The sequence below is a fragment of the Rhea pennata genome, chromosome Z (genome assembly GCF_028389875.1).
Source record: "Rhea pennata isolate bPtePen1 chromosome Z, bPtePen1.pri, whole genome shotgun sequence".
Lineage (NCBI taxonomy): Eukaryota > Metazoa > Chordata > Aves > Rheiformes > Rheidae > Rhea > Rhea pennata.
In genome coordinates, this window is record NC_084702.1 from 22,251,662 (window position 1) to 22,268,166 (window position 16,505).

A 16,505-nucleotide genomic window follows, 5' to 3' on the forward strand; every position below is an offset into this window, starting at 1 on the left:
GCGGCCGCCGCGGTGGCTCACGGGAGCTGCCGGGGGGGGGGGGGGGTCTCGGCTCCTCCCCCTTTTAACGGCTCACAGGGCGGTAGCGGCGGGTCGTGGTAGTTGTGCGTGGCGCTTCGGGGGCGGTTTTGTAGGTGTTTGCTGGGCCTCAATTGGCTGCTCGCACTGACCCAAGCCTTCAGTCTGGCTTTTCTGTTTTCGTTCCCCCTAGTTAAGCCACAGCTGGGCTATAACCCGGCTTCCGGGCATGGTAGTGAGTATCTGCCCTTTGGAGATACTGAGACAGCAACTGGGGAAGGCCCTTAGCGATCTGACCTAATAAATCTCACTTTCAGCAGCAATTTGGACAAGATGGCCCCCAGGTGGCTCTTCCCGTTAAATTATTTTATAGTCTGATTGCAAATGTTAATGTGAAAGAAAAGGGAAAAAAAGCAAAAGTTTGTGTAATTTGAACTTTTATTTCAAGGCATTTTCAGTGACTAGATCTTAAATTTTTCACAACAATCAAGCATTATATTATTAGAAAGTAAAAGTGCTATATTAAGCCAAGAAACATTTCTATGCAGAATCAGCAGGTGAGCAAAAGTAGCACCATGTAACATCTCCAGATCTCTGGCAGCCACCGCAGGGACACCAGCAGAATTTCTGCATAGGGAGTTCAACACGACCCACGCATAGGAACATAACCAGCTTGCCTCTAATCAAGTTGCTAGTTACCCCAATCTCCTAATGAAATCACACTATGTGCAAACAAATACAGATTCACCATATCTTAGCAGATATTTCAGATATGTTCAAAGCTGTTCACTGTCACCAGAATAACTGCCTTCAATTTGTTTCTCTATTATTCTTTCTTTGAATGTGCTTTTGTCCCTTATCTGTTTGTATCCATCCTTCTCTTTCATTGTTCTTTCCAGTGTCTTCCTTATTCTTGCAAGACTTAAATCATTTCTGGTTTCAAGCCCCACAACTGATAGCATCAAGATGGCCCAAATTCTTGCACACAGGAGGTGTGTAGAAAGAAACAGAGTCCTTTCACGTGTAAAGCACTCTTGCCAGATTCAGAGCCCAGCAAGAACCATGAGAGAGAATCTGAGCCAGCCAAAGTCTGTTACCCCTTCCAGCTGCAGAGGTAGATGCAGAAACAATTTTCACATAGGCCGAAAGGGGAAAATTTGCCAGCAAATACTAGTCAATGCCTTTGTTGGCAGCCCTTTGTGCAGAGAACTGGCATGTTTTTTTGGCTATTGCCGACAGGGGAACAAGTATCGATAGAAATCATTAGCAAAGATTAGGTCAGAGGGATACACTGATTAGGCTGTATCTGGCTTCCAGGATGTGAGTTTGACACCCATACTATTGAATTAAGCTAGCATGCATTTCTTAGGGGAAAAAATCAGAATTTTGATGACACTAAGTGAAACAGTACTGCTTCAAAAACAAACAAACAAAAAAACCCCAACCCAAACACACACACACACACACACACACAAAACCTGGAAAACAAAAACTCAAAGCTAGGTAGATTCATCTTTATATAAGTTAAACATTGTGAAAATACACTGGATCAGAAAGACATTTTTATGCCTTTTCTTTATTCAGCTCTTTGCCCTGCAGTGAAAGGGCCATTTGTGCGTGAAAAGTCTTGTTGATCTTCTTCATCCAAATCCAAAATGTCTGGGATATCATCTGACTCTGAAGACAAGTCTGTAATAGTGAAATCTGGTACCTGTGTAGGAAGGAAATATGAATCAGTTCCAAAGTAGAATTAAATACATTTGTGCTGTAGTTGTGACTGGAACCAAAAGGAGATGAAAGTGCTCAGCTCTCCAGAAATCAGACCCCAAATCCTGAGCACAGATTGAAATATGCTAGTTACAAATTAAACGTGTATTAAGACAGACAAAATATTAAACAAGACATAAATTAGTTACTTAGGAGAGGGGATTTTATAGTAGAGCTGGAACACAGCTGAACTCAGTTGACTGGAAAATTAAGAACAATGTTTTTCTAACTTGTTTTTGCATTTCTTCTTTCCCTGGGCACAGTGGGTTATATAAGGAACCTGCCTAGATGAGGTTGATACAGACTGCTCTATACTGCTCTGCCAGTCTACCACATCAAACCTTTCCTGAGGAAACAAGTATCTGGAATTGCAAAACTACTTTGGCTTCTGTTCTAACTGGATAAACAGTATTATTCTACTATTAAACTAGGTTAAACAATTACACACTATTAAGCAGGAATTGTCAGAGACATTAGTGGATACTTGGACGTAATACCCCTCTGAAATGTTGGCTAAGGCACTTAGGTACAACCAGAAGTTTTCCCCAAGTGAAAAATACATGTATGTATAGCTTGATTCATGGTTGGCCTTATTATGGGTGATGTGAGGAATACTCTGGAGTCAGGCACAGTTATCAGCATACAAAAACTGCTGGGTGTTGACAAGGCTCTGTGTTTGGCATATACAAAGCAGCAACTTAAAGAGGTATTTAGGCATTTTTTTTAACTTAAGCTCAATGCTGACTGCAGAAGTAGTTTTAGACCATTTCCTAACTGCAAAAAAAACTCGCTTTTGACAGATTCTCATGAAGGGTGTTTGGGAAATCTTTGCCTGCTATGAAGCTATAGGAGAAGAACAGGGAACACAAAGAAGAGAATATTATTACAACTATTAGGTTATAGATACTTAGCACCAAAGACAAATTATTAATTTCCCTGGCGATTAGGTGAATATAGTGCACCAGTGACTTAGAAATACTAATTAAAATATTAATTAAAATAAAACAGAGATTCAGAGGAATTTTAAGAACATGTCAAATATCAGGCAAAAGTAAGTATGAGTTCAGTGAAATGTCCAGTCCACTCTTGAGAGTCTCAACTTGTTCCAAAGAAGATCAGTTATCTTGGTCTCCTAAAAATCAAGAGACGCTAGGAATGGCAGAAACCACATTCTTCCACCAGCAAGAATTGTCTTGTACTTTTCTGCTCACAGCAGCTTACCTAAAACCCTCTAATTAATGCATTAATATACCTGAAATGAATATATTTTATGAAAAACAATTGTTTTATATAATATTGAAAATATTGAATATGAAAACATGTTTTTGCATTACACAAGACATGACCCTGTATTTCATATTGCAGTACAAATGGAGGTATCTTAACATGTGCAAGACAGGATAGGTCATATGGAATTTAGAGTCCATATGCAAATTAAGTTTTAAAATGTGCCCAAACAGATAGCTTAGCCAATCTGTTTCATTCTGAGCAAGGCACATGACACGCTATTGAGAACAGGATAACCAGCCTCTTCAGTTTAAGTTTTCTGCTTTCTTCAGTCTCTCTAGCACACACACTATATGTAGCTTAACTCCTTTACTGTGGACATCCTGTAAGATGTCCATAGCCATAAAAGGATTTTTGCCCCTGGTGTTAAGGACAAAGGGACCTTCATTTCCGTATTAGTTTTGTGTTTACTTGTAGTTTCTTTCTTAGTTGATGGGAAGATGAAAGAAAGCAGTAAGTCAATTCTCATAATAAAGAGTAAGACTAGATATGACTCTTCTTCCCATAAGTCTTCATAAGAGGCAGTTAGATCCTCTTACTACTTTATGCAGTAGTGCAAACCTAATCCAATGCTTTACTGTCTCAGCATCCAAATTTAACTGCCAGTACTAAAATTTTTAATACATTTCTTTCTTGCTTAAGACATTTTTAAAACTGGGCCACGAGCAAGCACCTTGAGATATTCCTTATTCTGTAGTTTTAGAAGCACTCATTTTTATTCTTAGTCACCGGAGACTACTATCCAAAATAAATCAAATTTTAATCTTAGTACAAAAAGAAATACATTTAGCAAAATGCCACACACAATGGCTAGTAATATGTTGCATGCAAGAATTTCTGGTCATACAAATGGCCAACAGATACTGCCGGAAAATCAAAGTTAGAATACATTTTCTCTTTTCAGTTAGATGGTTCAGAAAAATTTCGTTTTTTTACTAAAAAGCTATCTATTTTTAAGACATAGAAATGATTCATAAGTTGTTTCCAAAACCTTTTAACTGTTTTATTAGTTGTATAGTATTACCATAGGTTGCAGATTGGGGAAGGTATTAATAAAATTATCCCATAATATGGAAAAAGTTTCAAAAGCTTACCACCTTTCCTTAGTTTGAAGGCTAGCTATGTCCTTATTGAAAGATTTATATAAGTATATATCCTTGCCATCCTCTATAAGTAATAAGAAATAACAGAAGTGCTTTGTAATATCATTCTGGCATTAATCTAAATTGTATTTATTTTATTGTAGCATTCTATTGTACAGTCTTCTTATAACTTTTAAATGTACACCAATTTTTATGTAAGAACTTTAAGATATAATTTGGATTTCACCAGTGCTTGTTCTGCTATAAATATGTTACGTTAGGTAGAACTATTTACAGAAATTAAGTATATGAATTTATAACGAAAGTTTATCAGCAATGATAGAATAATGGTATTATGTTAAATGAACCTGGAAAGCAGAGGGGAAGGCTCAATACCGTGAATGATTTTGAGTGATCTCTTGAAGAGAAAAAATCATTTTTGAATGTTATAGAATCTTATCAAAGATAATTTTCTCTTTAGTATTCTAAACTGTACCATCCCAGTTTAATGCAAGTAGCAGCCTTTCAAACTTTTCCTACTTACCTAGTTTATCTGCCTTGCCTAAGACACCATCACCTATTTCATACCATTTGCAATCCATCTGGCCCACTCGCTCTTCAAAAAGCTTCTAGAAACTCCACATCTCTCTAATGTTAACCCAAGCTATTTTGTGAAGTGTTTTCAGACTAGGAGCATGCAAGTTTGTGTAGTGTAACTGAATTATTTAAAACATTAAGTACAGAGAAACAGATAAAATAACAGGGACAGTTTATGAATAACTGGTGACCTGTAAAGATTTTAAGATTTTCATCCTCTCACTTTGGAATTTTCAGCAGATACTGGAATGCAATTTGACTTCAATCCACAGGCTTTCACATACTGTGGCTGAAAAGCAAAGATGTCCAAGTCATCCCTGCTTCTAGCAGGCATTTTAACGAACATTCTTTCCAACTATGCAAGGAGAGGTTTTATCAGATTTTTTCCTGGGGATTTTAGTTAAAACAAAGCCTAATGCTAGGCCATCCTGGATTACCATGTAAGGTATCCACACAAACTACAGTCGCATTTCACTTGATCCCACTTGGTGGATCTAGTGATTTAAATCCAAAATTTGCATTTGATATTGTAAACCTGAAACATCTTAATTTACTCTTGGGCTTTGGGGATTTTTTAAAGAGTAAACAGAAGTAACTAAAAAAAAAAACTAGAAGTTATTTACTCTCATTGAAAATTATTTTTTCAGGAGCTAGTTCAACAGTGGTTCAGCTCCTTTCATTTAGGTTAGCTCAAGAAAAAAGAAAAAAAAACAGAGCAGGTACATGAGAAACATTATCCAAGAAGCATCCCTAAGGCTTCAAAACTTTTGAAGTCTGAAAATTCAACTGGTTTTCCTCTGAGGAGGAGTTCGTAATTCCATTAGGGCATAACAGAAACTTATTTTTCTGTTCACTTGCTTTGTAAAAGAACAAAACAGCATGATGCAAAAAAATCTGCATACAGCATTATGGTGTTTGCCTATCAGTCTAACCACTATATAAGCACATAACTAGATAATCCTTTATTCCTGGCTATTGATCACGTCAGATGTCAAAAAGTCAAGTAACTTACACAAACCATACAGTAATGCACAGTGAGAAAAAAAAAAAAAAAAAGAATGTGGAAGATTGGAGTAGTAACATTTCTCCTAGCTTTCTGCTTCATCTGCTTGCTAACATTTAGTAAATCTAGATAGGCATCTGTCTCACAGAGACTGCAGTAAGCAGTTGTACAACTTAAGGTAGAAGAGAAATATTAATGACTTTTACATTAAAATAGGATGCTGCTGTTTATTTCTAGGCCTTAAGTAGTCAGTAACCAGTTTGATTATCTTGTTTGATTGATGCATGAATATGGAAGTTTCCTTCACTGAGCTATCACTTGTTCCCAGATACTATTAGCTCCATTTTGCTCCTGAGCTCCTCTACAATAGTAGATGTATCCTACAAACTTCGTTGTAAATAGAGATCAAACAGATAGTAACTCTAGGTGGAAAAATTCTAGGCGAAAGAATTTCAGAAATCTTAACTCATGCCCTAACACTAGGGACAGTATCTCACTGTCTTATGTTGCTTTTGAGTTAAACAACAAAAAGCAAGTATTTATTAAAAACTAGAAGTTCCAAAAATCTTAGTTGGTAGTCCTCCACTGACAGCATTTTGTTCAATATTGTGTTTAACCCTCAACAGTGTAACATCTTCCTGACTTCATAGCCAAGCCCTCCCATGTTAGAAGGCTAGGCTGTATATAATTTGCTTTAGTACAGATACTACCTCCACTGGGTGTGATTACTCCATGCAGCAGTGTGCCACTTACTCTTGACTAGGTGACAAACAACATTTTAAACTATTTTTGCTTTATACCATCTGTGGCCCCTCTGAAAGCAGAGGATAATATTGCTACACTAAATATTGCAATTTGCAGTAGCACAGGACATGCTTTAGAAGCCACATATACTACTTACCTGGACAGCCCTAAATGAAAAGCTTATTTCTGAGCAACCGTAATTCTGTTTCAGAGGAAGGATGCACAGGATTTATTGAGGAAGTAACACACCCAAGCAGCAAAGTGTTAGTGTATGTTAGACACTCAAGCTCAAAGGCAGTAAATAAAATTAAACAGACTAAAGCTTGTTCTTTCAGTTGAGAAGCATACACTGGCTATAGGCAGCCAGCCAAAGCAGGTAGCTGGGAGTCTCACACACCCACACCGTATCTACACTGTGGCAGGACAGGTTTTTTTTGTTGTTAAAAAAAAAAAAGAAAAAACACACCATGTTCTTCTCCAATTACTGTTAAAATATCCATCAACTCACAGGCTAGATCAGCAGGTAGCAGTGACAGCAAAAAGCAATGGTAAAGCTAAGACTGAGCAGAAGGATAGCTAGGAACTCAAAGTGCAGCAACATCTGCTTTATCTATATACACACAAACACTTTCAATATCCATCTACTTCATTTGCATTTCAAGCTTGCCTTCTCCTGGACCCAGTTTGCAGGGGTCCCAGAATGGCATGTTACATTTGTTTTAGACATCATTCAAATAGAGACAGACTTTGGCAGCTGAAGCATTTATTGCTAACATACAAAATGAATTACAAAAAGATCACTACAAAAAGAGAAACAACAGCAGGCACCCTGGTACAAACAGCATGAATCTTGTTTTTATACTGCATATTTAAAAAAAAGTGACCTTTGATAGTGATTTGGTCGGGTTACTGTGCAATACAATAGAAAGTTTATATAGTAAATAGCAGTGTCACAGCATTTAAGTAACTCTGGCTGACTCACTCAAGAAACCCCACTCTCAGCTTTGGAATTCTTTATTAGCAGAACTTATTTTTATAAATCACATGGTAGTGCAATCTGAGACAGTCAGATGCATACTAATCAAATGCTCGTTCTGCAGCAGGCATGAAATTCAAATATACTGAGCTAGACTTCAGGGCTTTTAAATGCATGTCAAAGCATATAACGATTGTTTTATTCCAGCTCAGATTAAGCAACAAGCCAGGTATTTTAGCCATGGTAGATTTCATTTAGAGAAACAGTATTTAATAAGCACAATGAGGTTTCTTAACTTGACAAACAAACAAGGTGTCTTGACAACTGTAAGCTGGTGATGCTTAGGCACTTCAAGATAATGCTTTTAGAGAGGCTTTTAGTAAAGAGAACAACACAGCCCATTTGTGGGAGATTGTCCTTTTATTTTTTTTAAATCATTCCCACCCCTCATACTCCCATTGTATGGATTTTGTTCCAAGGTATCTGACAGCTACAGTTGTTAGTCACTTGTTTGGTCAGTCTACAGAGTACATGTATGCTATGCAATTTATTCAGTAATGTGTTCAGGCTGTTTGTCTTCCTGGCTGGAATTTTTCTCCCCTTCACCTTTGCTCTCAGCATGCTGAACGCCAGCCAACTGTGGGTAAAAGGGACCTACCAGCCAGTTAAGTGGTGTGTTGTTAACAAGATAATCCATCACATCATCCAGAGACTCCTTCATTTTCTTCAGTTGTCCTTTGCTAGTGGTAAAGAAGCTGTCTGACAGTTCTTGGAAGGAAGATGCTGACCGAAAGCTCTGGTATACATCACTTGCCATAGACCCAACACTGTAAACCTGGTCCTGCACATTCTGTGGAAGCCCCTGTATGCTTGAGACCAATGTGAGGCAGGTGGTCTGAAGCTGCTGAGTGAGGCTTCGTGCAATAGCTAGAGTTCTTGACTCTATGTGCTGGAAGCAAAGCAAGAGAGCACATCAGTATCTTGACATCACTTCAACATCAGCTTTATGTCAAAGATATATCAAGGAGTGGTAGGCAAAATAAAGCCACAGCAGGTAATAAAAACAAGGTTTAAGTCTTAAGAGTCAGAGACAGAACTTGAAAGTACTTGATACTTCTTCAGTGTTCAAGTACTTTGTGGAACAGAAATACCAGTAGCTTCTCCCCAGCAATAGATAAGCAAGCTCTTGTTTCAGCGCTGGATAAGAAGCCACAGCAGGCAAGTTTATTCCTAAGATTCATTGTTTAAAGCTACATGCATAATCCTCAGCAAGTCTGTGCCTTAGACTGCTTTATGTAACAAACTGCTATTTCTGGTCAGGCCACCTCAAACAAGTGAATCCTAGCTGATCTGGTATCCATACCCATCCATACTTGTTCACAGACTAAAGACAATGAGGGTTCTCCTGAAAGGAGAATGAACCCCAAAGTGCTTGCAGTCTAACTTAACTATGAAACATAAAGGACATCCAAACTGTTGTCACTTGCAGCTGCCCTAAGCTTTCACATTGATTGCACATTTGTACATGAATACGTGTATTTGTACGTGGAAAACTAAGATGCTATGTAGTTTTGGGACAATGAGTTCTAAGAGAGTACCTTGACAGTATGTAATCCATTTGTTTCTGGTATGCATTTACATCAATTTACCTCAGCACTATGCGATTCATCACCATCATTTTGGCCTGTATTTTCCTTCCATTCTACCCAGGACTGATACAGCTTTTCCTGAGCATCAAGAAGTTTCTGATTGGCACTATTCATGTTCTTTCTGGCATACTCGATCTGAAATACAGCCAAAGGAGAAGTGAAGCAAAGAGTGCAAACAGCTCTATTAGCACTATTTTACTTTACCTACCTTGTAAACTTCAAGTACTTTAAAAAGAGGTTAAGATGTCTTTGGAGACTACAAGAATGTATTCCTGCTCTTTAAGGAAAAGTGAAAACTAAAAGCAGTTTTAAGACATCCTCCAATCTACCCCTTTGCCTCAGCTATCTTAAATTCAAGTTTTCCCCCCTTTGCAGCTAGCCTCCTGCACAAGGAATTGAAGATGTAGAAGGCCAGGACTATGTATAGTTTCTCCTGTACATAAGGGTGTGTCACTAGGATCACCCTACTGAAGAATGCAGGAGTGCTTAAAGATACCTCACAGCATGAAGCAGAGCAAGAACAAACAGTACTACAGTTTTAGGAACACTTCAGTGCCTTCTGTTATTAATTGAAAGAAATTTTCCTCATTGAACAAGGCCCACAGGTATTCTTCATCCAAATTAGCTCTAAAAGAGGAACATATTTGTAAGCATGTTATTTTACTTCAGCAGTGCTTAAAAATTACAGGCAACTGCTGGGAAGTTTATGGCTCAATCTAATCAAGTACCTTTCCAGAAAGGTGGTGTAAAGCTTTGAATGGGATGTGCTTTATACTTGAAAATACTGACCTTTATGAGAGACTCTAGATTGCTTTCTGATGCCACTTTTAATGTTTTTTATACAGTAAGAATATGCCAACATCTGCTTTTTAGACCCCAAATAGAAGCTTAAACTTACCAGATTAACAGTGTGGTTGAGCTGAGAGATTGTCTCCTGGCTTTTGTACTTAGCATCTCTAACTTTGTTTAAGGCTTGTTGGTAGGCACGTGCACGGACCTTTGAAGACAGTGATCCTAGTCTAACATAGTAACTTGGCTTTTGAACTCCAACTTCAAATCCTTCAACTTTTGCAGCTTCTTGCTCTAGATGCGTAGTCAGGAAAAAAAATATATAGACCAATAGAAGAAAACTTAGATCTGAGGCAATTTCAATTTATTAGTAATGTCTGAAACCTGGACTTTTTCGCACTAGGTAGGCAGAGAATCCACTCTATGTTGATTTCCTTAGATTCCTTCTTTCTGCTTCCCTCCAAAGAAGATGCTATTATAATCAGCAACGCAAAAGTTGCCTTGGGAAGGTAACATTTAGCAGTTGACCCTCCTCTCAATGACCAGCTAATAATGATTGCCTGCTTCTCTCCAGTGTAAGCATTCCAACAAGATTAAGCTTTGAGTTTTTCTTACCTAGCTCCTCTTCTGTAAGTGGGAGATATTGGTCCACAAGAGTCTCCGATTTAGTGAGTGCACTATCCACTCCACTGCTAACCATTTGCACAACACGACTTGCCAGGACAGTGTTAACGCTGCCATTGACAACTGACTTTGTCACTTCTACACTGTCTTGCATTGCTTCTTTAGTCTTGCCCACAACTCCAGTGATTTTGTGGGCAACAGTTTCCTTGGCACCAGTCACAGTGGTTGTTACAGCTTCCCGGGCTCCAACAACTACATCCTTAGCATTGGCAACAACCTGCCACAGAAAATGAGTTGATTCACTGCCATATTTGCTATGAAGAACTACATAACTCAAGTACAAGCTTTAGCATAAACTTATTTCAAGTCATTTAGGAGAACTCTGTGCTGTAGATATATGGACAGCACAAAATAAGATGACTGTCAGGCAGTTATCAGCTCAGAACTCTTCAGTGCATGTATTTTAGACACTTTCACATTGAGCAGAAAAAAGGGAATGAACCTAGATCTTAAAGAGAACCAGTGAACAGTAGTTATAGATTCAGCTAATAGTAGGCTACTAAGAAAATGAGGCTTAATGACACTTGCAAATGTCAAACTGCTCTTCAGAAATACCCTCTACTTCCTCACTGCTCCCCTGCTGTGGCTCAACCTTGGTTAATTAAATCTTCTTCCCTCCTCAACCCCTATCCCCACATTTTAGTAACAGAAAAGCATCTAATTCTTCTGCTTTCATATATGTATCACAGAAGTCTTACCTTGTCAGTGGGTTGATTCAGTATAGGTAGTCTCTCTTCAATTTTATCTAGACCAATACATGCATAGTTGTTGGCAACTACAACTAGAAGAGAAACAAGAGTGATTGGGTTTAAATCTGTTTCACCTTAGTATACTAACTGGTAGATAATTCCTGTGGAAACAGAGCTTGTGCTGTAAAACACTTAAAGCACTTTCTTCCTTTTTTCTGTGAGGTCTGAAGTTGCTTAGGCCTACAAAGATAATCAAGCACTTGAAGCAGAGGAAAAGCCCTTTCAGGTACCTCACAATCAACCTTCAGAATAAGCCAGTGTCTGGCCTTCTGCCATTTTATGAAAATAGGCTTCCTAGTTGGAACAGCCTCACAGCATAGCTGCCACGTTTCACCACAAGCTGTCCTTTGAAGTATGAGGAAGTACAAAGTAGCATTTGCAACTAGGTGAAAGGTTAGGCAGGTGTTGAGCAAGAGACTGGATAACCAGAACAAGATTTTTCAACCTGGCTGTTTACAGAAGAGGGTTTTAAAAGCTTAAAATCCATTTTACTCCAAAGAATCTTATAAGAGAGTCTTGCAAATCAAGAGGAGCTGGTCAGTTTAGTCTTAAGAAAGCTGCAATCTGCTTTGACTCTAGACTGGTTTTGTTTTAATCATATCCGTCTGATCAAAGATGACAATTCTAGCCAGCTATCTGAGTCAGCATTCTAGACCAGCATGTGTATGCTAACCTAAAACACCTATAAGCACATCTGAATATATACAAAGCAATCTGTTGATTTAAAGGCAACTGAGCTCTGTCTTACTTTGTGGTTCCAGCTTCTGGATGATAGGCATAGCACTCATCATGGCTACTGAAGTAATTGTCTTCACTCCTTTCTCTGCTAGCTCACATACTGACTTCAAGTATGGATGGTTATCCTTTGTGGTGATATAAGCTGTAGACACCATATCATAGGTGGAGCTCACCAAAGGAAGGTTCACAACCCTTGATAAAACATTCTGTTTAAAGACAAGTAAGTTAGTTGACTCCTTGTTTTTCTAAACTACACATAAACACTACTGGACTGAGACATACCTGCTGTGGATCAATTGCTGCTAATGCCATTTTGAAGATTCTAAATCTCAGATAGCCTGTAGAAAAAAGGCATAACAGTTAAAATACTCAAACACTTGATCTAATCACTCATCACTCAGAGCAGCAATCCTTCTGTAATCAACCCTATGGATCAAAGAGATTGGGACAGTCACATTCTGGTATGCAAGAGTTGCATAATATTGTAAGAAGTTTAGAAATCCAAAGTTTTGTTTCCAAATTACTGTATTTCTTTGGGCACTAGTAAGTAAAGCATATACATGAGAGATTGAGGTACAGTGGTTCATTATACCACATTACCAAGGAGTTACTTTGTTAATTGTTTATTCTTAAGGTGAAATATACACATTTGGGTTTTATCTGTTGAGCTAAGATGAAAAATACCCCCACACACACCGAGAAACATATGATCTAGCACCACTTACAAACAATATACAAATAACTACACAACTACACAACAGCACAATATCATGCAATGAATGTACACAGCCTGGACTAAATCTACAAGAAGCACTTTCTGCTTTGATTGTTTCTTATAGCTATTTAAACTCCCTGTAGAAGCTGCAGATGTCAAGGTAACAGAGAGGTATGCTGAACATCAGTCCTTGTAGGGAGTGTGCAGTCTAGAATCTGAAGGTTTTGGTCTTTGTTTTGTTAGAGTCTACAGCTTTCCATTTCACATGTATGCTAGTATTACCACAGAAGAGCATTATTTTTTGCTTATCATCAACTACAGCTTTTCCCTAGTTATATAAAGGAAAACAAGGACAGAAGTGGGCCGTGAACATTTGAGGCATGGTACATGTGCACCACAAAAACACCATAAGGTAATTCCTGTAGTTTATCAACCACTGTATATGAAACACAAGCATGTAACAGACATGGATGCCAGGAATAACAGAAGTTTTCTTCTTAGCTCTCAAGCACTGGAAGACTTCCCCTTCCCCTCCTCCCCCCCAAAAGTCAGCTTTGCTTGATATAGTGGAACCTTTCTCACAGAGTATTACAAGCCAGATACTTAAAGAGTACAGTTACAGTTAACTTCAACTTGCAAGGCATGTTGCAGAAAGGGAAAGTGGTTAACAGCACAAATCTGAGCTCTGAAGGCGGAAGGATCCTTACTTTAAGGTTTATCCACTATTTGCAGTGTCTTACCTAAAAGATCCAACCATGCGACATAAATTTGGATTTTATTCAATAAGGAGTTAGACTAGCTTTGATTCAGTTTTAAAAACGCTGGAAGTCTGAGGCTACAGACACTGCAGATACAAAAGTCACAAAGAGTTTAGAAAAGTCTTGAACAGTTTCAACTACTTAATGACCTCTGGTGAGGAGTCACATTGACTTCACCAGAAGAGTTAACTGAGACATCCGAGTCAAACCCCATGGCATAAGGGTATACTTCAGAGACAGCACAAGATCCTGAACGGGAAAAAATGAGTAAACTGAGTGAATCACAGGTTTCGTTTCTACTTTTTTCCTCCCACCCTCCTACGGGAGGGAACCAAAAACCAGAGCAGCAAGACCCACCCACCCTGAAGAGGCAGATTCTGGTGCCCAAGCAGGGCAAGTGGCCCCAGCTTTCAGGTACCTTCACGGACCTCTCCCGGGAGGGGAAAGCCCCTTCGCCACCGTCAGGAGGTCTCGGGACCTCCTGATCCCGGGAGCACCAAGGCACCGACCCGAGGGCCTAAGAGACACCCGGGACGTGGCGTGGGAGAACTGCGGCAGAGGCGCTGCCTACAGCCAGGCGGCCGAGTGCCGCGTCCCGCCCGCAGCACCGGCTCCGCGCCCGGGGCCACCACAGGCTCCACCATGTTGCGGATCCAGCCCCACGGGCGCGCCGCCGCCGCATCGCTCCCCGCCTCCGACGGCGGCGGCGGCGCCAGCTGCGCGGGGCCGTACTCACCCGGGAGGGGGAAGCCGCTGCCCAGGAGCCGGGAGTCCCGCGCCGCCGCCTCCGCCGCCGACTGGGGAGGCCCGGCCTCGCCCCCTATTTATGCGGAGCGGCACCGCGCGCCGCCGGGCCGCCCTCTCGCGAGAGCGGCGCGCGTCATGGCCGCCGCCGCGCCGCGCCGCGCTTCCCGCCGCTGCCGCGCGGCCGTGAGGCGGCGCCGCAGGGCGGCAACGGCCGGGCGCGAGGCGCGGGCGGCGCGGCGCGGCGGGCACGGGACGGGAGCGGCCGCCTTCCGCCCCCGACTGCGGGCCCGCTTCCTGACGGCGGCTGCCGCGCACCCGTGCGCTGCTGCTGCTGTAGCGCGAATCCGTCTGACCGTGGTGCTGAACGCTCCTGCGGCCTTCTCAAACGCCGCTTCGCAAGGATTTGGTGTAGGCGTTGCTCCACAGGGCTGACAGGTGTCCTGTTTTGTGGACATGTCAGCCCCCCCGATGCCTGACAGGGTCATGGAGACCAGAGGAAAGATGAAGGGAGCTCACCTATAAAGTGATTAGCGGAGACCAAGATACGTGAAGCTCCGAGTTATATTCTAAGCCATTAACAGACTTGAAGAACAGAAATTCACTCTTCCATGCTCCAGCCATACAGCTTAACAGGAGCGTAGAGCCTCCTCCAGAGAAGAAATTTCATTGAAGACAAGTCTCAGTAAACCAACCTTGCAGAAAAACAACTCTTATTACTTTAATATAAATATACTAAACAGCAGTAATAGCTGATCCAGACTTTCACTTGGACCACAAACAGTTTTCCCATTACATATTATAAACAAAATCCCTTTTCACTCCTCTCCTGTAAATCATTCAGCCCAAGTGTTTGGGGAACAAAATGAGGCAAAAGATACACCAGTCTTGGTCTTAAATTAAGAACTGGTTATCTCTTCCCTCAACACCTCTTAACTAAGAATTACCTTACATAAAATGAAACATGGAATGAATTGAAACTGTTAATCTATTGTTTCTGGGACTGCCACACAATTAATTACTGTAAGCAAGTTCCTAGTTTGGAAAACAAACTCGTTTCCACTCTTCTGCTACGTAACAGGTTCAGATAAGTGTACTCATGGAAAAAACATCTCAGCAGATTTAAAGATACATTCACTGCTAACAGACAAACTAGATCCACTGCAGTTATGGATACCAAATAGGTAGGGAAAGATAGTCTTGAGAAAAGGTCCAAATACATTATTTATAGTTTAAGATGTATTTAGTTTGGTGTTAGCAATACTGCACCTGAAGAAAGCAGTCTGCAGGAGGATTCAGGCCTCAAGGGTAATCACACACTGTAAATATGAAAAAACAAATTCTACCTGACCCAGCTATTTTGCACAATTTTTTTCCTACATGAAAATTTAGCTTCCTTCCTGGAAAGCTTTGTTTTTAAAAGACGACAAACCAGTTTATCTCTAAGGCAGAGGATACTGAGACCTACTCATGCTGTCTCTGTTTCCTTTACTGCACTCTAAATGAAGTTGGCCATATAAATTCTCTTTTAACTTCCAAAATTTTCTTTATTCAGCTATGCAAGCTCTTCAAATACAAGAATATAACAAGAAGTATCATTTTCTGCCTAGAATGGGGAAGGAGGCATATTTCAAACTAACTAACAAGAACAGTCTGAGCTGTAGATATAAGGAAGACAACCTCCTGCAAAGACTCAACAGCAGAAGATACAAACCACCTTTTCTTAATAACACTTATGTATCTATGCTGCAATGCTAAAAAATACCCCTCATCCACAGCTGCAGACATTTTGATCCTTGCTCCCAAATAATACTATTTTCATGGCTTGGAGAGGGATCTTTTTTAAAACACATTTCAAGAAGGCCTTCACAGAATGGCAATTCAGTTTGTTGCTGCAAAGAAATTACTTACCTCTTCCTCTTCTAGAGCAGAACAGATTAGAAGATTATTCTGGAACAAGGAATGAATTTTCATTTAAGTGCTTTCTTATACCTCTGTTAGGAACTGTAACAAACACTTTACAAGCATTCATTTTTTTTTCTCCTTTCGTTGTTATCTGGGATCCCCATTTGTTTCTCTTGCATAGTCATATGGCTCAAGTGCTAAACATTCAAAGCATCCTTAACCACCACAAAATGGATTAACCTCTTTTATGAGAGATCTCCATACTGTGTTTAGGGTGTTCTAGGGGGGTTAGTTACTACC

At 40.2% G+C, this 16,505-nt stretch overlaps 1 protein-coding gene across 2 annotated transcripts; it reads right to left on the reverse strand.

Moving 5' to 3' along the window:
- Positions 1-438: 438 nt before the first annotated feature.
- PLIN2 (perilipin 2) lies at positions 439-14,412 on the reverse strand. 2 transcript variants are annotated; one of them, XM_062600106.1, is made up of 9 exons: positions 14,293-14,412; positions 12,366-12,421; positions 12,094-12,289; positions 11,295-11,377; positions 10,528-10,813; positions 10,022-10,206; positions 9,124-9,258; positions 8,133-8,423; positions 439-1,729 (listed from the first exon to the last, which is right to left on the reverse strand). In XM_062600106.1, the coding sequence occupies exons 2-9, from the start codon at positions 12,393-12,395 to the stop codon at positions 1,595-1,597; spliced, it is 1,341 nt and encodes a 446-aa protein (XP_062456090.1). In that variant the 5' UTR covers positions 12,396-12,421; positions 14,293-14,412; the 3' UTR covers positions 439-1,594. The 2 variants fall into 2 exon arrangements, with proteins under 2 accessions (XP_062456090.1, XP_062456091.1); XM_062600107.1 differs by lacking the exon at positions 439-1,729 and having other exon boundaries at positions 7,245-8,423.
- Positions 14,413-16,505: the final 2,093 nt, after the last annotated feature.

What these genes read in the sequence shown, in the direction of transcription:
- PLIN2 (XM_062600106.1), bottom strand. Translation starts at nt 12,395, where the DNA reads ATGGCATTAGCAGCAATTGATCCACAGCAG. An exon ending in TGAATCAACCCACTGACAAG is followed by an intron (nt 10,814 to 11,294) that starts GTAAGACTTCTG and finishes TTTCTGTGGCAG; the next exon opens with GTTGTTGCCAATGCTAAGGA. An exon ending in TCAACCACACTGTTAATCTG is followed by an intron (nt 9,259 to 10,021) that starts GTAAGTTTAAGC and finishes GCTGTATTTCAG; the next exon opens with ATCGAGTATGCCAGAAAGAA.